Source organism: Lissotriton helveticus, chromosome 3_1, assembly GCF_964261635.1.
Source record: "Lissotriton helveticus chromosome 3_1, aLisHel1.1, whole genome shotgun sequence".
NCBI lineage: Eukaryota > Metazoa > Chordata > Amphibia > Caudata > Salamandridae > Lissotriton > Lissotriton helveticus.
The window spans coordinates 149,474,377-149,497,929 of NC_136061.1; the positions used below are offsets into that span (position 1 = coordinate 149,474,377).

At 48.5% G+C, this 23,553-nt stretch overlaps 1 protein-coding gene across 1 annotated transcript in view; it reads right to left on the reverse strand.

Annotated features, from left to right (window-relative positions):
• Positions 1-23,553, reverse strand: part of LOC144822741 (uncharacterized) — a 2,085,503-nt gene that overhangs the window by 1,242,001 nt on the left and 819,949 nt on the right. Inside the window, exon 61 of the mRNA XM_078680596.1 lies at positions 13,787-13,998. Within this exon, the coding sequence (XP_078536722.1) occupies positions 13,787-13,998 (212 nt within the window). The remainder of the gene's footprint in view (positions 1-13,786; positions 13,999-23,553) is intronic.

The window sequence follows — 23,553 nt, forward strand, 5'->3', positions numbered from 1 at the left end:
GTCCAGGTAGGGATCTGGCATTGAAATATATGCAATTCAATGACAGGTTGTTCTTCTCGTGCAATAAGTGGTTGTCCGGTGGGGTTGGACCCATACTGGACCAGTGACAGGCGAGGCAGGAAATAGGTCCATAGGATAATCCTGGTCCCGTTTGGGTGCATAGATGGGTTTTTACACTTCTATTGTCTTTATGAAAAGCTAGCAGTTCGCTTCGTGAGTAGCGAATGGGCATAGACAAATTTTGGACGGAGCCTACAGGGGGTATAGCCCCTAGTCCCGGTCGGTCGCGGACGGGCGCAGACGGGCTTGCCTTTGGCACGCCTTCGGTGCGCAGACGGCGCACCCGCTGCACCCGTCTGCTGCGCGACCGGCCCAGGCACATGTTTTGTAATGGTGGGGAAGGGGCGTGGCCTCAGGGCGGTGGGCGTGGCCCACTGTCCTCGTAATTTGGCAGCAGCTGGATGTGGTTCTCCCGCGGCAGCGTTCAATCAGCTGCGCGGCGTGAGTACAGCATTTGCAAAATGAGGGGGGAAGTGCTCAGGGCAGCGTGACAAGCAATAAAAGTAAGTTTTTCCAAAGTTTGATTACAATTTTAAAAAGAGCTAAGCTCCCGGCTTTCCGCCTCAAGAGCTGTCCTTGGGTATTGACGCGTTTGCTTTCGTGGCGCGGCTATTATACCTTGCAGGGGGCGTGGCCTCAGGGCGGTGGGCGTGGCCCACTGTCCTCGTAATTTGGCGGCAGCTGGATGTGGTTCTCCCGCGACAGCGTTCAATCAGCTGCGCGGCGTGAGTACAGCGTTTGCAAAATGAGGGGGGAAGTGCTCAGGGCAGCGTGACAAGCAATAAAAGTAAGTTTTTCCAAAGTTTGATTACAATTTTAAAAAGAGCTTAGCTCCCGGCTTTCCGCCTCAAGAGCTGTCCTTGGGTATTGACGCGTTTGCTTTCGTGGCGCGGCTATTATACCTTGCAGGGGGCGTGGCCTCAGGGCGGTGGGCGTGGCCCACTGTCCTCGTAATTTGGCGGCAGCTGGATGTGGTTCTCCCGCGGCAGCGTTCAATCAGCTGCGCGGCGTGAGTACAGCGTTTGCAAAATGAGGGGGGAAGTGCTCAGGGCAGCGTGACAAGCAATAAAAGTAAGTTTTTCCAAAGTTTGATTACAATTTTAAAAAGAGCTAAACTCCCGGCTTTCCGCCTCAAGAGCTGTCCTTGGGTATTGACGCGTTTGCTTTCGTGGCGCGGCTTTTATACCTTGCAGGGGGCGTGGCCTCAGGGCGGTGGGCGTGGCCCACTGTCCTCGTAATTTGGCGGCAGCTGGATGTGGTTCTCCCGTGGCAGCGTTAAATCAGCTGCGTGGCGTGAGTACAGCGTTTGCAAAATGAGGGGGGAAGTGCTCAGGGCAGCGTGACAAGCAATAAAAGTAAGTTTTTCCAAAGTTTGATTACAATTTTAAAAAGAGCTAAGCTCCCGGCTTTCCGCCTCAAGAGCTGTCCTTGGGTATTGACGCGTTTGCTTTCGTGGCGCGGCTATTATACCTTGCAGGGGGTGTGGCCTCAGGGCGGTGGGCGTGGCCCACTGTCCTCGTAATTTGGCGGCAGCTGGATGTGGTTCTCCCGCGACAGCGTTCAATCAGCTGCGCGGCGTGAGTACAGCGTTTGCAAAATGAGGGGGGAAGTGCTCAGGGCAGCGTGACAAGCAATAAAAGTAAGTTTTTCCAAAGTTTGATTACAATTTTGAAAAGAGCTAAGCTCCCGGCTTTCCGCCTCAAGAGCTGTCCTTGGGTATTGACGCGTTTGCTTTCGTGGCGCGGCTTTTATACCTTGCAGGGGGCGTGGCCTCAGGGCGGTGGGCGTGGCCCACTGTCCTCGTAATTTGGCGGCAGCTGGATGTGGTTCTCCCGCGGCAGCGTTCAATCAGCTGCGCGGCGTGAGTACAGCGTTTGCAAAATGAGGGGGAAGTGCTCAGGGCAGCGTGACAAGCAATAAAAGTAAGTTTTTCCAAAGTTTGATTACAATTTTAAAAAGAGCTTATCTCCCGGCTTTCCGCCTCAAGAGCTGTCCTTGGGTATTGACGCGTTTGCTTTCGTGGCGCGGCTATTATACCTTGCAGGGGGCGTGGCCTCAGGGCGGTGGGCGTGGCCCACTGTTCTCGTAATTTGGCGGCAGCTGGATGTGGTTCTCCCGCGGCAGCGTACATCAGCTGCGCGGCGTGAGTATAGCGTTTGCAAAATGAGGGGGGAAGTGCTTAGGGCAGCGTGACAAGCAATAAAAGTAAGTTTTTCCAAAGTTTGATTACAATTTTTAAAAGAGATAAGCTCCCGGCTTTCCGCCTCAAGAGCTGTCCTTGGGTATTGACGCGTTTGCTTATGTGGCGCGGCTATTATACCTTGCAGGGGGCGTGGCCTCAGGGCGGTGGGCGTGGCCCACTGTCCTCGTAATTTGGCGGCAGCTGGATGTGGTTTTCCCGCGGCAGCGTTCAATCAGCTGCGCGGCGTGAGTACAGCGTTTGCAAAATGAGGGGGGAAGTGCTCAGGGCAGCGTGACAAGCAATAAAAGTAAGTTTTTCCAAAGTTTAATTACAATTTAAAAAGAGCTAAGCTCCCGGCTTTCCGCCTCAAGAGCTGTCCTTGGGTATTGACGCGTTTGCTTTCGTGGCGCGGCTTTTATACCTTGCAAGGGGCGTGGCCTCAGGGCGGTGGGCGTGGCCCACTGTCCTCGTAATTTGGCGGCAGCTGCATGTGATTCTCCCGCGGCAGCGTTCAAGCAGCTGCGCGGCGTGAGTACAGCGTTTGCAAAATGAGGGGGGAAGTGCTCAGGGCAGCGTGACAAGCAATAAAAGTAAGTTTTTCCAAAGTTTGATTACAATTTTAAAAAGAGCTAAGCTCCCGGCTATCCGCCTCAAGAGCTGTCCCTGGGTACATGGGGCTAATCTATTTTGCGGTCGCAAATCGGCCAAGTCCCTCTTTGCAACCGCAAAAAACGGTCGTACATCTCCCACTTGGTGCTGCAAAGTGAAAACAGGAGGCTATGATATTCACAGGCTTTAGTCCGACACTTTCTACTTAATATATTATGTAACCCATGTACAAATAATTCATAGTTTGACTTAAATTCGTTTAGTTTAGATTTTTATTCTCAGTATGAAAATGTGATTTTAATTTGCGAAAATTTTAAATGTTCATTAGTAGAATATAAATTGTATTAGAATTAACAACATTTTATAATGTAGAAATAGAAACAGCTCATGATTCAGCTCTTGCTCTGAAAGCTTCTATTGGCCTTTGAGATAAGCAAAGGAATTTTTCTCTGTGTGTGAAGAGAGAACAGTGGCATAATTTACAGCCTGTAACCTTGTAGCCTTATCTATTTAGTTGCTGGAAATGTTAAACAAAGCCTCTGTTCATTCTTTGCTTAGAGAGAATAGATAACACATGTATTTTAAAAGTTCATTACCATTTTACGTTTAATGTTTCTTGCTTAATTAAAAGTTCTTTTGCAGCTCATGGTATGTGTTTAGTTAGAAATAAAATGTTTCGGAGATGACGTTATATTAAATTAGATGAAATTATGCTGTTGGAATGATCTTCACCTGTTAAGATGATGTATGCAGACTGCCAAGGAGTGGGGTGTCCTTTTGGAAAATGCTGGACTACAGTTGGATGAAGACAAAGTCACGCTACATACTTTGTAACATTATTCTTTGATAAACGTGTTCCTAGTTAGGAGTTTAAGAACACTTTCAGACCTCCAGCAGGCAGACTTAGAGCCGGAAGGCTGCAGAGGAGTTTTAGACTAGGATGCAGAAATGAAGGGAGCAGAGCAGATGTAATTTGCAAAGGCAAGGGAAAGAGAGGTCAGAGCTTGATGGAGAGCAGAATTAAGGCAGTAGAAGGCAGATTAGATGCAGGTTTTTATCCATTCTGACTTTTATTAAAATCCCCAAGCTTTATGCTTTGACTAACCGGCGTTGCCAAGGCTTATTTGTTCTATGCTTTATTTCTCATTATGGGAATTAGTAGTTATTGATTTAGCTTAATGCTAATCAATCAGGCCTTCTTGCTTCTATTCTTGAACTCTGCACGAGTACTGACTGATATCCTTTGTACCTCATTTCCTTAGAAGAGGGATTCTGGACCATATGTATCAAGCAAAATTGCATTCGCAAACGCCGAAATTCGCAGAATTTTGGCGTTTGCGAATGCAATTTTGCCAAATGGTATGCATTAAGGCAAAATAAGGAATCGCAAAATTTGCGATTCCTTATTTTGTGATTGCATTTAAGGAATCGCAAATTTTGCAATTCCTTAAATGCAATGTAAGAAGCACCAAAAAAGTGCAAACTACCACCAACTTCAAGCTGGTGGTAATTTGCGATTTCTTTGAAAAATTCACTTTTTTGCATTTTTCATAGTGCAATGTACATGCCCTTAGGGCATGTATGTGCGCCACATGTGCACCCATGCTTATTTCAGGGGTGCAACAGGGTGTCCTTTTGACACCCCTGCACCACTGACATTGCATTCTCAATTTGCGATTCGCTAATTGCTAATTGCAAATTGAGAATGTCTTCCCTGTCATTCCTATGGGCCTCTAGGCTCTTAGGAATGAATGGGGAGGTATTTCTTAATTGCGAATCGCAATTTGCGATTCGCAATTAAGGAATATGTAGGATTCGCAAAATCTATTGCAAATCCTACATACATAGCATTTTGAGATTCTCAAATAGCGATCCGCAAAAAATCGCTATTTGAGAATCGCAAAATGACTTTTTGGTACATATGGCCCTCTGTCCTTTATGGAACGCGCTGTATGCAATTTATGATTTGCTCCGTAGCAACTTAATTTTTCTATTATCATTTCTGTAACCTGATTGATACCTGACTAATGATCAAAGAGTCGGAGAATCATAAATATTATTTAGAAAATAATTCCCTTTAAAACTTCTCACAGCTCTCATCATTGACTAAAATGGTTATTTGCATTAGATGTTTTGCTCATGTTTATGAAGGAGATCCTCTGGTCAAACCCCAGTGGCCAAGATCTATCGCCTTGAGAGAAAATAAGGGTAATGGTAATCAAGGTAATGGTACCACATTTCCTAAATTTTCCAAAGAAAGATTACCGTGAGATTTCAGCACCAACACTACACAGCAGCCATGCTGCTATACAGCATGTCTACAAACCATTGCCAAAGTCAGCAATGCTCATGCTGTACAGCATGAAGGAAAGGCAATGGCAGAGCCAATAGTCTCAAAGGCAAGACCTATTGGCAAGTGTGAGTGCCACAGTAAAGAACAAGTTACTTACCTTCAGTAACTATGTATCTGTAAGAGACATATATTATAGATTCCTTACCTTAGGATTACCCCCAGGAGTCACACTGGATCCTGAGAATTTTTCTCTTCGGTAGGTGGCGTCGGCCGACTCCGTATCCGTCGTTGGCATTGTTGTCGCCAGGATGACGTTGCAGTGCCTACGGAGACACTACCCCTGCACGCTCATGTCAGTTCTGACACGACTTTCCATGCCAGAAGCGTAGAGCCATGAAAGACACTGACCACTGGTGCGCCCTACTAGGGTCCTATAAAGGTGTACCTAACCCTAGAAGTCAGTTCGCAGAGTGGGGAGGATGGGTGGGGTGGTAAGACATCATAAACAAATATATGTCTCTCACAGATACATCGTTACCGACGGCAAGTAACTTGTTCATCTGAAAGAGAATATTAGTAATAGACTCCTTACCTTAGAACAGATACTCCAGCAACCATCCCCGGAGGAGTGTTTGCAAACCAAGTTCACACCAGAAAGTCCTGGAAGACAGAACGGGCAAAGTAGCCGTCGCTCCGGACTTGACTATCCAGGCAGTAAAGTTATGTAAACGTGTGCATAGAAATCTGGCAGATATCGAGGAGTGGAAAACCCCATGACAAAGCAGTGGTTGCTGCCGTAGCTCTAGTGAAATGAGTGTGCAGCCTCACTGGAGGTTCCTTTTTAGCCAAAGCATAACAAATCTTGAAACAAAGGACTACCCATTGAGAGATGGTACGCTTCTAAACAGCCAGACCTCTTTTGGCACCCACGTAGCCAACGAAGAGTTAATCATTCACCCAGTAAGCTTTTGTGCGGTCCCGGTAGAAGGACAGCGCACATTTTGGGTCCAGACTGTGGAGTCCCTCTTCCTCCTTTAAAGGGTGCGGAGGCGAGAAAAAGGTGGGCAAAGTAATAGGCTGCCCAATGTGAGAGGGAGTAACTACTTTAGGCAAGAAAGAGGATCTCGTTCAGAGCACCACTTTGTCTGGATGGACTGAAAGGAAAGGAGGCTTAGAAGAAAGGGCCTGAAGTTCACTCACTCAGCGAGCAGAGTTAATCGCAACAAGAAAAGCAGTCTTCAGAGTGAGAAGCCTGAGAGGACAGATGTGAAGAGGCTCGAAGGGAGCGCCCATAAGATAAGTCAAGACAAGGTTCAAGTCCCACTGAGGCATTATGAAAGGAAATGGAGGAAACCGGTGAATAATGCCTTTAAAGAAGCTACTTACAATAGGGGACCTGAACAGAGGTGGCTGATCGGCAGCCGAAGAAAAGCAAAAATGGCTTCCAGGTAGCCTTTAAGAGTGCCCAGAGAGGAGCCCTGCTGGCCCAAAGAAAGAAGGAATAAAAGAATCTCAGAAAGAGGAGCAGAAAGGGGATCCACAGCCTTTGCTGTGCACCATGCCGCAAACTTATTCCATCAACAGGCGTATACCGTCTTAGTGGAGGGATGCCTGCCTGCCAAAATGACATTATAGACTTCGGGAGGAAGTTCAAAAGCTGTCAACTGTCGCCGCTCAATCTCCAGGCAAGGGGGAGGAGGCTCGACAGGTTCGAGTGGAGGACTGTCTCCTGCTGCTGCAACAGAAGATCTTCTCAAAGGGGCCGTGTGTTTAGAGGATCGGTGGCCATGCTCAAGAGCTCGGGGTACCAGTTTCTTCGTGCCCAGTCTGGAGCCACAAGAATAACTTGGGCCCAGTTACGCTTGATCTTCTTCAGCACTCGGGGCAGACAGAAGTGGTACAGGCGGAAAGGCATACAGGGAGCCGCAGCTCCACTTGCAACAAAAAGCATTGCCGAGCGAGTGCAGCCTAGGAAACTCCAATGTGCAGAAGTGATGACATTGCGCATTCTCTTCGGTGGCAAACAGATCTAACCAAGGCTCTCCCCACTGCTGCAAGAGACCTTGCACCAGCTCTGAGTGAAGACGCCATTCGTAATCCACCAGACACCAGCAGCTGAGTTTGTCCGCCTGCTAGGTGTTTAGCCACCAGGGTAATGCGCTAATGTTCCAGCCATGGCAAAGGCGAAGAGACTCTTGACCAAGGGTCCACGACCCCACCCTGCCTTGTTTGTTGCAGTACCACATGGTGGTGGTGTTGTCCATGAACACCTGCACTGCCTTCCCCTTGAGGGGGGGGAAGGAATGCCTTCAGTGCCAAGCCTATCGCCCAGAGCTCCAACAGGTTGATGTGGAGACCGGACTCCACCAGAGAACAGATTCCTCCGATCTCCGCCCCCCAGGTGGCCGCCCCATTCCAGGAGTGGTGCATAGGTCACCACCGTGAGGTCTGGTTGGGGAAGGGAGAGGGATCTGAATCTGACCAAATCCTGGTTCGTTAAACACCACTGCTGTTGATGAGCAGTCCCCGCCAAGATCTGGACACAGTCGGAAAGATTCCCCTGCTGCTGCGCCCACTGGAACGTCAGGTCCCACTGTAGATCCCTCATATGTCATGTGGCTTGATCTACAAGCAGGATGCAGGAGGCCATGAGGCCCAGCAGCCTCAGGGTCTTTCTCACTGAAATCCGGGACAGAGGCTGAAACATCGGTGTCATAGCACGAAAATCCCGGACTCGCTGCTCGGAAGGATAACTGCACTGTGTCCAGACCTGCTCCGATGAAAGGGAGCGACTGAGAGGGAGTCAGGTGTGACTTTGGCACATTGATGGAGAACCCCAGCTAATACAGGAGGTCAGCCATAGTCTGTAGGTGGGAGAAAACTGCCTGGGGCAAGCCTGCCTTCAACAGCCAGTCGTCATGACTGGAACCCCTGATCTGCGCAGATAAGCTGCGACCCCCGCCATCACTTTTGAGAACACCTGAGGGGCATTGGAAAGGCCGAAGGGGAGCACGGTGAACTGAAAATACTCGTGGCCTACCGTGAACCGTAGGTAACTCCTGTGAGCTGGCAGGACAGAGATGTGAAAATAAGCATCCTGCAAGTCCAACGCCACTATCCAGTCTCCAGGGTCGAGGGCAGACAGGACCTGAGCCAAGGTTAGCATTTTGAACTTCTCCTTTTGGAGGAAGCGGTTGAGGGCCCTGAGGTCTAAGATAGGACGCAGGCCTTTGCCCTTCTTGGGCACCAGAAAGTAGCGGGAATAGCAACCACGACCTACTTCTAGCACAGTACCCACTTGATAGCTCCCTTGGACAAAAGAGCTGAAACTTCCTGGTGGAGAAGCGCCAAATCATCCTTCGACATTCGATTGAGAGACCGTGGCATGGAGCGAGGAGTAGTCTCAAAGGGGAGGGAGTAGCCCCTTCGGACTATCTGCAAAACCCACTTGTCTGACATGATGGATTGCCAGTGGGGAAGGTGATGGCGAATCCTGCCATCTGCTGACCACTGATGGCCCGGAAAGGTCAGACTATGAGGGTTTGGAGGCTGCTGCAGGAGGGGGGGAAGGGTGGACTGGCCCGCCTGCTGCTCCCCAAACCCACATTGCTGGGTCCCACGTCCACGGCAACGCAGAGGCTGGGCAGCATGCGTGGACCAGGGGCTGGACTGGGTCGGACGTGGTGGGGTCCACGAAAAAGACACAAGGCAGACTGTGTGGGGCGGGAGTAGGCAGCGAGGCCTCTGGATTTGGCCGTAGCCCGAGAAACCTTAAATCACTTGAGCGCTGAGTCCGCCTAGTCACCAAAAAGGCAACGACCATCGAAAGGCATATCCAGCAAAGTTGCCTAGACATCCCCTGAAAAACCAGATGGCCTCAGCCAGGCGTAGCACCGAATCGTTCTGCCAAGTGAGTCCGCCGTGTCCAGTCCAGAGATTGTAGATTTTGCTGCATCTCTCCCATCCGCCACTGCCTGAGACAGAATGGCTCGGGCCTCCTGGCTCGGGCCTCCTTCGGGCACTGAGGCAGCACCTGCGCAACTATGTCCCAGACTGTATGGGTATAGCGGCCCAAGAGGCATGCCGTATTCATGGATCGCAGCAACTTGCTGGAGGAAGAGAAAATATGCTTCCCAATATGATCGAGTTTCTTAGATTCCCTATCCGGGGGTGCGGAAGGGAATGCGCCCTTGTAAGAAGAGGCTTGGACCACCAAGCTCTCGGGGGAAAGGTGTTTGGTGAGGAAAATGGGATCGGCCAGAGCCGGGCGGTGGCGGCGGGCAATCGTCCGTTCCACAGGAGCCCCTGTGCTGGGCTTGGACCAATTGCCCAGAAGGACGTCCTTGAGGGCTTCATTAAAGGGCAAGAGGGGTTCAGATGAGGTTGCCACAAGTTGAAGCACTTCTGTCAGGAGATTAATCCTGACTGCCACTGTAGGGAGCTCCAGGGCCAAAGTCTCAGCTGCCCTATACACCACCACTGCATAAGAGAATCCCTCCTCCGTAGCCACAGTAGGGGGAGAAAGCATGCTAAGGTCTGGGGAGGCATCCAGACCACTGGCGTCACCCAATTTCTCTCTCCAATCCGGCTCATTCAGCTGTTCTGTTAAAGGGTCCAGCAACCCCTCCCAGTCGTCATCACTGGGCGATAGGGAACACCTGGGATCAACAGGGGCACAAATGTACCCTCCTGCGTCTGATTCAACGTCTGCAGACGTCAATTCCGGCTCCATCTCGGGGATGAGGATGCAGATGGTGTCGGCCGGGAGCACGGTTGTGATCGGAATCTGCGCAGGGGAAGGTCGAGTAAGGTCGTCAGGCGTTGATCCGGATCCAGGCCTCGATCCATAGGGACCCTGTGGCACCGGACCCCTACCAGCTCCGCTGGGCCTGAAGGCGCGCACCAGCAGAGTCGGGCTGCCCAAAGTGAAATGGAGGGCTTTGTAAAATGCACGAATCTGGGCATAATTTCAGTGGCCCTTCTTATAGGTTGGCCTGTTCTTTCTCTATTTTTCTTTCTCTTCCTTCCTCTACTTTCTCTTTATTCCCCATCAACAGTTCTGAAAGCAGCACTTCAAGTATGTCTCAAGAGTCTCCCCTGTGGCAGGTGATGATATTACACACAGGTACCATATACCAACACTAATAGTCTAGATTTTGAGACCTAAACATGGTTTGCGTTTTCCTTCTTTCTCCCTCTTAAAAACCTCTATGAACCCATGCATTTCAATAGGGTTTCAACTACAGCGGAAGCTTCTGTTTTCACCGTTCAAATGTCATGCAGCATAATATGCTCATCTCTAATCAGGTCTGGGGCAGCCTGGAAAGGCCACAAACATAATCAGTGAGTTAAACGCTCACTTCTGGCATTTGCTGTAACCTGTTGATCACGAGTTTGTACCCTGACAAGACCAACTGGGACTTCCATCCTTCCACAGTCAGAAAACTGAGTACCATTAAATTGGGAAACAAGAACAACTGTTACTTACAAAGCTCAGCGATGGTAAACAGTGCAGTATGCATAGTTGTTTTCCTCACGAGTACAAAGCAATCATAATTTGCAATGGTAAAGTTAAAACAGACTTTACAATTCGTGCTTTCATCTGTATTTTTTTTATTACGTTGTGTTTATGCAGCGCATTCCAAATCAGTAGCAAAGCATTAAATAAAACAGTGCCGTTTAGAAGCCTCTATTTAAAATTAAATGGCAGTGGCTGCACACTACATAGCTAGTTTATTGTTGGCACTGGGTAAAAACTAAACATGCAAATAAAATAAGGTATGTGCATAGTGCAGACAGTGTACATCCCAGATGCACTTAAGCAACTAATATCTGCAGGCAAGGTTTCTTCATGTACCCCCTGCAGGTCGGATTCTTCCAAAAACGAGTCCTTAATGAGAGTCTACTGCCTGAGAAGTAATTGGCAGAGTGGCCACCTTGTGCAGAGATTGATTGGCATGCCTGCCAGCAGATCAGATGCGACTGGACGAGGAGAGGCAGTGTGGACTTTACTTTTTACTTTTATTCTGACACCATCGACAGCACAGCTTCCACTCCAGCAGGGCTCGCACGCCACCACCTTAGAGCGCATGAAGGCGAGTTTGGGGAAAGGGGAATTTAAACCCATGGGCTGAGAGTGCACAGCCTGATACGTGTTGGCAGACTTTTAAGGCAATCTAGGCTCTGGAGACAAAAGGCCCGATTATACCAAAAACGCAGACCTCTGAGCATCATAGATTTCATTCTAAGATTTGGATACATTTCCACATTTTTTTAAGGGATTGAAAACCATCCCAGGAGTACCCCTGGAAATGTATGCGTAGACATGATTCTAATATATATACACAAGAGAAACTCAAAGATCGTAAGGAACCAAAGGTACTTGAGTAATTCTAGAGACAACGGCCACTTAACAAAAAATTAAAAACAGTTGTTCTGGATACAAAAATCAGTTCCATAAACAGATTCATGATCAGAGTTTTCAATTTTATTACTACAATTCGAACAAAAATTTGAATTGCCCCAGCTGGAATAATTTAAAAAAACAAAGATCAAGAGAGCAAACTAACAATGAACTGAAACAAACAATGAGCAAAAAAACAATTATACACAGAAAACTAGGTGTTAAAAATTGACAACAAAAAAAATATAGACCTATACAGGCAAGCAAACAGACAGCCACACCTCTAGGTCACGTCTTCTTAAAAGCAAAATAGTACTGCACCCAAAACGAAAATACTTTGTTTGCTTGCTCTCTTGATCTTTGGTTTTTGAAATTATTCCAGCTGGGGTAATTCAAATTACGACTATATTTTATTGTTTGTTAAGGGGCCGTTGGCTCTTGAATTAGATATGATTCTAAAGCGTATTCACTCCCTGTGACTTCAAATTTTTACTGTTTCCTATTTTCTCCACAAAGTGTGTTTGAGGCTTTTCTCATACAATGTGCACACTCTAGCTCTCATAGCTGAGTGTTTGCACTGATATTTCCCAGGCAATCCAACTACGCAGAGTCAGAATTTATAGGGTGCAATAAATAACATCCTATTACAAGTTTGTCCTTGATGATAGGGATTAACATTTCAATTGTGGTGCTTACTGCACCAAAATGTATATGATATACATTTCAGCTATCCAGGGAAAACGATGGAGTGCGATGTTTAACCACAAACTCATAATTCCTGTGTGTGTAGTAACAACTACACACGCTGGAATTATACAGGTCACTCTTAATAATGGCCACACTCACACATGTGCCGCATCAAATTTTAAATCTGCAAATTGGTTGTGAAAATCATAGGGAATATGTGTGAATACCCACACAGTTAGGAATTTGTGTGTGTTCATCACAGTTCCAGTGGCCAATCAACACCACCGTCTCGCTCTGCAGGAACACGCATGGTCCCACCGGTACCCTAAAAGTATGACTGCAGAATAACTGCCAGACATCACAGATTGTCTACAGCAGTGACTGAAACTAGAATTTGAAGAGCCAAGAATCTGTTAATCCTTGGGAATTATGACTATCTGGGTATGTCCCAGTTACCTAATCGTGCCTTCATTGCTCCAAGTCTCAGCTTCTTCGTCCCAGTTTATACCCATGAGGTGAGTCTCTCACTTTGAGAAAGGCAGTTCACTTGAAAAACATCTTCTGTTTTAAATTTTTCTTTTTTTTACCTTCCCCATTGACCATAAACACCTGAATGAGGACACAAAATCCTAATGGAGGCTAAGCCAATAGAGGGATAGGAGCTGATGAGTGGAACGAGGAAGGTGGGACTCGGACTAATGCAGATTACTTGTAAGTACTCAGCAAATTACCACCTCGTCAGTTTTCCGGGCTCCAGTCTTTACAAGCACGGACATGCAAGTAGCGGGACCCTCATGATGAAAATTCTGTGATGTGCACTATCCTGGGAAAAGGAGCATCATGACCCTGTCTCTGTAGGAGACAGACAAAGCAAGATGTTGTGTTCCACAATGAGGCAGTTGTAGTCAACAGAGGAAATTGCTTTACAGATGTTTTTATGGGAGGGGACTAGTAAACTGTGTAAGAGTGAACTGGGACTGTGAGTGGCATCTGTACTGGAATACTCCATGATCATCAACAAGCCATTTCCCCCACCCCCACATCAATTTAACAGGGGCTCTCAATGCTGGCACACTGTAAAAATGGATGCAGATATCGAAGTCTTCTGTCCCTTGCAGGCCTCTCTCCCTCCATTTACAGCCGGTCCCAAGGATACTCTGAAAGAAGCCTGCCTCAGGAAGATAATGATGGAAGACTATTACAAATCATTGAGACCAGCCTCTTTGCACTTTTCTCGGTAGCTGATAAATGGCTGGATCAGAGGCATAACGCAAAATGATGGGTCCCCCCTGCAGAAAGTGGTGCGGGACTTCAGCATCTCCCAGATCACACAGACATTCTTGGACTCAATGGGGGCCCTAGAATGGCTGGGCCCCCTTTAAGCTGCAGGGGTCTGCTCTGGAAAGCAGAGTGGTTTTCCCAAGCATTTAACTATTCCTCATTCCATGCCATTGCACGCATTCTGCAAGCTGTTTATTTGTCAGGTACCTGCCCCACATTGTCACGACAGCACTGCTAGAAAGACATCACAGGCAAAGAGATAAGAACATACCTAGGGTAGGGACAGTGTAAGACGCAGAAGTGTCGCAACAAACGCTGGCTTGGCATTGGGTATCTTTCAGTGGGAGCCGCCATGGCCAACGTGGCCAAGTAAATGATGTTCCTCACGGTCTTCCATTCGTGAGAGAAAGGGTCAAAGATGCCACCTTGATCGAGCATCTGTCGCACAAACTCACACGCCGGTTGACTTCCATGCTGATCCACCTATAACAAAGCACCCCAGAAACATGTAAAAACAGAGACAATGATGCATGCGTAGAGCATTCCAAAGAGTGAGATTCACACAACAAGCATCATATACCAAACAACGAGGAATGCTGAGTAACAATACAAACACGATACAAACACATGCCCCTCATTCCTTGCTATAAAATATCTAAGTGTTACAAGTGTCCCAATCACTCTTCTTTCCTCATTCATCAGCTTTATGTACTGTTCATATACTCAATCAACCCTTAACCAGTGTTTTTCATGCAGAGATATGGACTGGGTCCGGCATCACTGATTCAAAGAAAATGACCGTGGTCCAAGCATATCAATTGCAGTTTCCCAACTGGTTCACAGTGGTAAATGTTACCGTATGGATCTGCAGTACTGGGCAAGCTCTAAGAGCACCAACAAAGAAACCATGAAGAGCTTTTAATGTTTCAGAATTTCACCCCAATAGCCAACTCAGCCTGCACCTCCAAAGCAGAGAAAGCATGAATAAGCCCTGCAAGCAGGCAGTGAAAAGGATTTTCACATGGAACAAAATCCTTTAACAAACACTGGGTTGGATTCATGGGCAGCTCATCATGGTAAGGGAAAAGAACCCATGAGTCTTCATTTTTTTTATGTTAAAGTGTTAAAGAAGTGATGCCCTCCAGAAATGAAGTTTAAACATTGAAAAGTGTTTTAAAACACAGAGCACAAAGAAATAATGAACTCAGAAAAAAAGTCGAGAACCTGGAATTATTCGGTAATCTAAACTCTTTGCCTGGGGATAACAAATTCCCCTGGAGAAAGAAGAATACTTAGCCATAACTAGTTATTCTGAACTCTTTGGAGTCAGAAGGATCTTTATTTAAACTAGGTGCAACTCCCTCCTCCTGCATTAAACACTGGAAATATGGGGATAGGCACTTATGGTATTTGGGGATGGACAGCATGGCAAACACCATCACAGCATTATGCCCACTACACCAGTTTCAAAGGCAACATTAATTAGTGGAACTAAACTATGGTAATTCTCTCTATCTTGGCAGTCCTGCATATGTAATTCAGAAGGTGCAAGTTATTCAAAACACTGCTGCCCGAATATTGCTGGGCCTCCCTAAAAACAGTCCCCAAATCCGGCTTTGGCCAGCCTTCATTGGCTTCCGGTGAACAAAAGAATTGCATTTAAGCCCTTCTGCATCAAACAAGGTAAAATACTCTTGCGGCCCGCATATCCTCAATCACCTTATCACACCACCACAAGAGAGTTAAGATCCAACCATTGGATCCAACAATTGCTCCCTCCTATTTACCCCCAGAATTAAAAGAGCCAAGGGTGGGGTTGATCATATGTATACTGGGTGTCTAAACTTTAGAATTTACTTCCCAGTTACCTCAGAGCCAGTACTTGTTAAGTTTCAGGGAGCAACTGAAGACCAACTTCTTCATCTAACTAATATATTTCCTCTTCACAATTTCTGTCAGCGCTGGGAAGGCCGGTCCTAGGTAGCGATGCGCTTTACAACACTACATAACATAACATGAAATGAAATGAGAAACATCAAAGAAGAAATGCTGTTTTACTTTGTGGCCAGTGTCCAGCTGTAGCTTTAAGAGTAGGTGGCATCTTGAAAGAAGCAATAACACTGAGAAGAGTCGTGGCCATGCTGCAATCATGGAAAAAAAGTGTTGAAGATGACTTAAAAGGAGTACGAGCAAAAGAAAAGAGGCTCACACTAAAGGACTGGGTGTGTTTTCTTACTTTAAATTGATAAATGAAATTAACAATATTCCTTGCTAGAACAAACCTGTCATGAATCGATGTAGAAACTGGACTCTAAAATTTGGCGAGCTACCTGACTCCATCATCGGCCATCTGGTGGCTTGTTAAATATAGATTTTTAACCCCTCCCATGCTCATGACGAGCTCAGCTCGTCATAAGCCGCGGTGGCCGTGTGCTCATGACGAGCTGGGCTCGTCATAACGGCCGCAACGCTCGCACGCGGGGCTATTTCCCCCGCTGTGCAGAGCGTTCTAAAGAAATGGGTGTGGCCGTGACGAGCTCAGCTCGTCATGAGCACACGGCCACCGTGGCTCATGACGAGCTGAGCTCATCATGAGCATCGGGGCGCTTTGCGCTCCAACCTCCAGCACAGTGGGGGAATTAGCCCCACAGGCAAGGGGTTAAATAGTACATCCTCCTCCGGTTCTCTCAGCACCCATTGTCTATTAAAGTGTTAGGGTCAGTGTCAGAATCCTCTTCAGAGAGCCAGGAGGAAAGCAGAAGTTATGGGGCCCAACTGTGGGGGTTAAGGTCTTTCACTGCTAGTGAACCGGGGGCTGACCTACTATTGATAGTGAGCAATGGGGCAAAAAACCCCTTCAGTTCTAGACTCTCAGGGGAAGCGCGGGTCGAGCAGTCCAGGCTTCTTGGGGAGAGGTGTTGAACACATGCTCACAACTCCAAATTATTCACTAGCAGCAATAAATGATTGTCCTGTCAAATACTTTCTTTTATGACAAAAGGAGTATTTATATATGGCCACAAAGTACAATATGGCATGCACAAACAATACACACAGTCACACTGTATGGTATAGTGCCAACACAGTGCTGCTTAACACCTGGAAAAGGTAGTAGGTTTTAGCACAATGTGGTAGCTCTTTGGGTGCCCCTCCCGGTCCAACAAGACCACAGTCTGGGAGATACGCCTATTTCATGGCGCAAACGCATGCTCTGTGTTTCTCCATGCCACCAAAAATCAGCACCAGGAATCCAAATATCTTTGTTGCTACGACACTCAGGGCAGTGGAAGACATGTATAACCATGCTTATGTGTAGGTACAATGCTGCCTGAGCCAAACGTTGTCAAGTTGAATATTTCACAGCCCTGTGGGCTTAAGCCTCTTCAGCCCAGCAAATCGCTGAGAGGTCCCATCCCTCAAGACAATAGGGCACGTCACTGACAGACTAGGACTTGGGCACTCCAGGTTTCAAACCTTAAGTGGCCAGGGTCGACTGCCCATCAGGGACACCTCATTACAGAGTGGGTTGAGGTCAGCAAGTCTCGCGGACCCAATTCCACTATGTGATGAGTGAGGGGATTCTTCCTCTCACTTTGCTGATGCATGACAAGGTCATCCAATGAGAGGAGGTGGCAGTCCATTCCGCGAAGTCTTCATGAACCACTGAGGCTTCCATTCCATTATCTGATGTCACCGCAGCAGAACTGTAAGTTTATTTTAATGTTGAGTGCGTGCCTGTATGTATGCATGTATGTGTATTTCTGCTGTGAATGGGTGTGTGGGTGTGGATGTGCTTGCGAATGGTGAGTGTATGTGTGGGTGCCTGTGAGTAGATGGGGTGTGAGTGAGTGCATGTAGATGAGTGTGAATATGTGTGTACGTGTGCAACACATGCATCACCTTAGATAGGTAACTTAATGGCAACCACTGGTGACATCTAGGTCATCTCCTGCTGGGGAGTGTTGTTAGCGTTTCACCTATCTAAAGTCACCCAGCACTACCTCTGTGGTATGCCAAAAGGACTAACCATGCCCAGCAGCCTCACATTTCTGTAAATCATGATACTGAAAGGCAAATAATTTTTCACTTGCTAGTGATTAGTGGACATCGCAGCTGGTTCCTCTTCCCGCAGTCTCCTCCTCCTGCCTGCAGCCCTTAACTGTTCGCGGCCTCCGCTCTGCGGGTGCCGCTCATACCTGCACACTGCTACAGAGGGCGGAATCTCCATTTGCCGGGTGAAAATCTCCTGCCTGCAGCCCTTAACAGTCTTCAACTGTTCGGAGGGCGGAATCTTGATTTGCCGGGTGAAACCTAGGAGGCGCGGGACTGCGAGGACCAGCAGGCTCGTGGACATCGCAGCTGGTTCCTCTTCCCGCAGTCTCCTCCTCCTGCCTGCAGCCCTTAACTGTTCGCGGCCCCCGCTCTGCGGGAGCCACTCATACCTGCACACTGCTACAGAGGGCGGAATCTCCATTTGCCGGGTGAAATCTCCTGCCTGCAGCCCTTAACAGTCTTCAACTGTTCGAAGGGCGGAATCTTGATTTGCCGGGTGAAACCTAGGAGGCGCGGGACTGCGAGGACCAGCAGGCTCGTGGACATCGCAGCTGGTTCCTCTTCCCGCAGTCTCCTACTCCTGCCTGCAACCTTTAGCTGCTTCTTCCTTATCCCGCGGTGCGGGACGCGCGCGGGTGCGCGCCGGGCGAAGCCCGGGCCAAGGGCGGGCCCGTTGTAGCCCATTAGAGACCAATTGAGACCGGACCGGGCCCCACCTTTTGGCTGTTGCATTGGGATATTCATCCAGCTATTACATAGGGGTAAGATTTGACTTTGAACTCGAGCTTGGACTGTGACCACTTGAGTGTACTTCGGGAGTGGCCAAATGCTGTTAAACTGGCATTGGTCAATGTTTATTCAAGACCAGTGGGTATAGCAAATGTCTCTGGCACAATTGAGGAATTAGCCTTGTTTCTGAGTTCCATCCCACAAGGCACTTCGTATGTGGTAGGGGGAGACTTCAACTGTCAATTCGAGCCGCTGCCATCATTTCTGGATGGTGCAACCATGGAGGAGGATGACCAACGGGGAATCCCCCCTCTGGCGGGCCCCCCAGTGAAGTCTTGGACACCATTAGCCACCCAAATTATGTGCCTGACCCTAACAAACTCTCTAAGGGCCTTTAATGGCCGGGTCAACGGAGATCTCCCTCCTAAACCGACCTGCAACAAACTAGGGCACAACTCTCGCCTGGACTATATATTAGTGGAAACGTGTAGCTGGGTCAAAGTTGTGGCCTTTAAGGTTACCCCCCGTGATGAAAGTGATCACAATGCGCTGATTTTAAAATTTGCAGTGCCGGGTGTTACTATTGCGACCCAGGGGGGCGATGATGTCATGGAGCCCAGTATGATCTTATCTAGCAATCGGCGTAGAGTCAGATGGCCTAAAATTATAGGAAACCCCAAAGATATCCAGAGGCTCTATGCCAAGACTGTCCCAGTTTTACAAAAAGTCGAAAATCTTATCCAGCAACTCCCGTCTGTGGAGAGCTATAGAGAACTGGGGGATATTCATTTGGAGTTATATGGTACCTTAGCCGAGGTATTGAACCCAGTACTGAGGGTAAAGAAAGGCAAGGGGACGCGCGCTTCGTGGTATAACGCCGCCTGCAGGAAGGCCAAAGCTGACCTATTGGAGGCCATGAAGCAACATGATGATAATACTGTACTGATTAGGGCTAAGAGGAAGGAGTATAAACATCTTACCCAGAATGCCAAGATCGAATGGGACAATGATCTCCTTCGACTCCGCCACCTTCCCTGAGAGCTGGAAGCACGCCGAACTCAGCGCTCTCCTCAAGAAACCCACAGCAGACCCCACCGACCTCAAGAACTACCGTCCCATCTCGCTCCTCCCGTTCCCGGCCAAAGTCATCGAGAAGACCGTCAACAAACAGCTGGCCGCCTTCCTCGAGACGAATGGATCCCTCGACCCCTCACAGTCCGGCTTCCGAGCGAACCACAGCACCGAGACCGCCCTCATCGCCGCCACCGACGACCTTCGAACTCTGATGGACAACGGAGAAACAGCGGCCCTCATCCTCCTGGACCTCTCCGCGGCTTTCGACACTGTCTGCCACCGCACCCTAGTACAGCGCCTCAGCAACATCGGAATCCAGGAGAAGGCACTGGAATGGATCACCTCCTTCCTCGACGGAAGAACACAAAGAGTCCGCCTACCACCGTACAAGTCAGAGGCCACCAAAGTCATCTGCGGCGTCCCTCAAGGATCCTCACTGAGCCCCACCCTCTTCAACGTCTACATGAGCCCCCTCGCGGCCATCGCACGCCAACACAACCTCAACATAATCTCCTACGCTGACGACACCCAGCTGATCCTCTCCCTGACCAACGACCCCGCCACCGCCAGAGCCAACCTGCACGAAGGGATGAGAGACGTAGCCGAATGGATGACGACCAGCCGCCTGAAACTGAACTCAGACAAGACGGAGGTCCTCATCCTGGGCTCCACGCCCTCCGCCTGGGACGACTCCTGGTGGCCCCCCGCCCTGGGCACCGCGCCCAAACCGACGGACCACGCACGCAACCTGGGCTTCATCCTGGACTCCTCCCTCTCCATGACCAGACAAGTCAACGCCGTCTCCTCGTCATGCTTCAACATCCTGCGCATGCTACGTAAGATCTTCCGGTGGATCCCCACCGAGACGAGGAAGACGGTCACCCAAGCCCTCGTCACCAGCCGACTGGACTACGGCAACGCCCTCTACGCCGGAACCACTGCCAAACTCCAGAAGAGACTCCAGCGGATCCAGAACGCCTCGGCGAGACTCATCCTCGACATCCCCCGACGCAGCCACATCTCCGGACACCTGAGAGATCTGCACTGGCTCCCGGTCAACAAGAGAATCACCTTCCGTCTCCTCACCCACGCACACAAAGCCCTACACGACCAAGGCCCGAGCTACCTCAACAACCGGATCAACTTCTACACTCCCAAGCGCCTCCTCAGATCAACCAACCACGCCCTCGCCGCCGTCCCCCGCATCCGAAGAGCGACAACAGGAGGAAGGTCCTTCTCCTACCTGGCCGCCAAGACCTGGAACTCACTTCCCACCAATCTGCGCCTGACCCAAGTCCACCTCTCCTTCAGGAAGAAGCTCAAGACCTGGCTGTTCGAGCAGTAGCGGCACCCCCCCCCCTCCCAGCGCCTTGAGACCCTACGGGTGAGTAGTGCGCTCTACAAATGACCTGATTGATTGATTGATTGAATGACAACTGGACGGACATGATGGGCGCTCTCAAAGCCAGAGACGCCCGGAAATTCTGGCAGATTGTCAAAAGTGGCTCTGCTGATCCAACTCCAGCAGTTGAGGCTAACATTGCACCCAGTGTGTGGGAGGCTTACTTTCGATCCTTGTATGTGCAGGCCGATGTAGATCAGTCCGGGGATCAAGCAGACCTAGAGGTAGGTCCCACCCTTATTCCATCTCTGGAGTGGGATAAATTCACCACGGCGGAGGATGGGGCAGCTATTTCTAGACTCTCTGCAGAAAAAGCCCCAGGGTTGGACAAACTCCCAGGCGATTTATTCAAACACGAACCAATGGTTTGGGCCCCATATTTACAGGTGGCATTCAATGCAATCCTTGGAGGGATGACGGTGCCTACAACTTGGCTGGGGGCGGAGATTGTCCCCATCTTTAAGAAGGGTTCCCCTCTGCTCCCCGCCAATTATAGGCCCATAAGTTTAATCGACGTCCCACAAAAGATTTTCGCGAAGCTGATCTTGGATCGCCTATTAGAATGGATGCTAGACCACTCTGTTCTGAGCCCTTACCAAGCCGGGTTCAGGAATAAAGTATCCACTATAGATCAAGTTTTCCGTCTCGCCCTCCTATTTTGGAAAACGGTACAGTTGGAGGGTGGCAGCCTCTATACTGTATTCGTTGACCTACGAGCGGCCTTTGATCTTGTACCCTGTAGGAAACTCTGGTCCGTGCTTTCCAACCTGGGGGTTCCGCAACATCTTCTAAATATAGTTATCCGATTACATACAGATAACTTTGCGCAGGTCAGATGTGGCAGGGAGGGAACTCTATCCAACAGATTCACCGTTGACAGGGGGGTACGATAGGGCTGTGTGCTAGCACCGACCCTGTTCTGCCTCTATGTCAACGGGGTCATTGCCCATCTGAATGGGGTTGAAAACAGTGACGCCCCCAAGCTCGCAGGCAGCAGGGTGCCGGCGATTATGTTCGCAGACGACACCCTGCTGCTGTCCAAGTCGCCCATGGGGATACAGCGAGTCCTCGATGGTTTCGAGGCATTTTGTCAAGAACATGGCCTTGAAATCAATGCATTGAAAACCAAATATATGGTTTTCAACCCACCATCCAAAACTCGCCCCAATCTGCATATTGGTGCTAACAGGCTAGTAAGGGTTCGAACCTTTGAGTACCTGGGGTTACCCTAAACGAAAAGATGTCGTGGGGGCACCACCAGGAAAAATCTCAATTAAAACTGGCCCAAACAGCAGGAGGAATTATTAGGCTCATAAGTAAAAATAAATCTCCCTCCAAGCCGGTTGGACCACCGTTAGAGATCTACAGAGCACAGGCCAGGGGTGCGGTTATGTATGGAAGCGAACTCTGGGACTAAACGTGACCTAGTAGCAACAGAGAACACATTTATTAGACATATTTTATCACTTCCTCCTAGCACCCCTTTGTTGCCAATGAGGCTTGACCTGGGACTGAGACCCCTTGATGAAGATCTGGGCCTACGGCCTCTAACCTTTTGGCGTAGGTTATGGTCTGTACCTGAACTATTTAATTATAGGACAGAATTGCAGGAAATCCTTACTCTCCAAAATGCCGGAAAAATCCCATGGTTAAATTACATAAAAAATGAACTAGGGCGAATAGGACTACCCACCTTGAGGTCCGACCCACTGTCATCATGCGCTAGGGTCTCACGGAAGCGGCGTGCCATACTGTATCATGAAAGCAAACTTGCAGCATACTTACAAAGTACAGGGTTGGGCACCTTAACAGAATCATTTCTAATGGCTAAGGACACCTACAGGTTTGAACCTGTTTTAGATGTTATATTTCCAATCACCATTAGGAAATTGTACTTACAATGGAGGTATGGCAGTTTGCCAATTCGAGCTTATACCAGTAAATGGTCTGAGTCCTCGCCGAGCCACTGCCCAGGGTGCAAAGTAGAGCAGGAAACTGAGTTGCACATACTGTTCTTTTGCAACGCTTATGTGCAGGCTAGGAGGCAATGGATTGTCCCGGTGTGTAAAAACCTGGGGTTTTCCCAATGTCTGCATGCTTATCGGGTTTTTAAAACTGATTAATCTGGGCTTATAGTTTTTGCCATAGCCAAATATTTGGGAATAGTTTGGCACAAGAGAAGACACTTGTTAATTGGGGACGTATGACAATACTTAAATTGCTAATTTATTACAGTAATAATGTCTGTGTGTACGAGGTGGGCCTCTGTTTTATAAATTGGTCTCATAATGTTCTTATCTTTCCACTTTTAGCTGTTTTTAATGCAATGTTTCTTTGTATCTTTTATGGCAATACGTTGCCGAAATAAAGATATAATGATGAGATAAAAAATCTGGGAGTTTGGCTAGATTGGCTAGTTTGGCTTTCTCCATAGCGCGGGGACACACTGTTATAGTGTAACCATGCGCTCTACAGATGGTTTTATTATTATTATTAATATTATAAAGCTCTCAACTTTAATAGCCAAGCAATCAAGTTAGCCGCAACATGTTTTGGCATCATCAGAATGCTGCAGAAAATTCTCCTACTGCTCCTGGTTCCGGCATGAACAGTGATAGTACAGGCATTGGCACTTTCACGGCTTGATTATGGGAATTCCCTATACTTAGGCACCACAAAGGCCACCATAAAGAAACTACAGGTGGTACAAAATTGCGCAGCCAGGCTGCTCTATCCCACGCCCCACTGGCAGTCAGCGAAGCCTGTTCTAAAAGAACTTC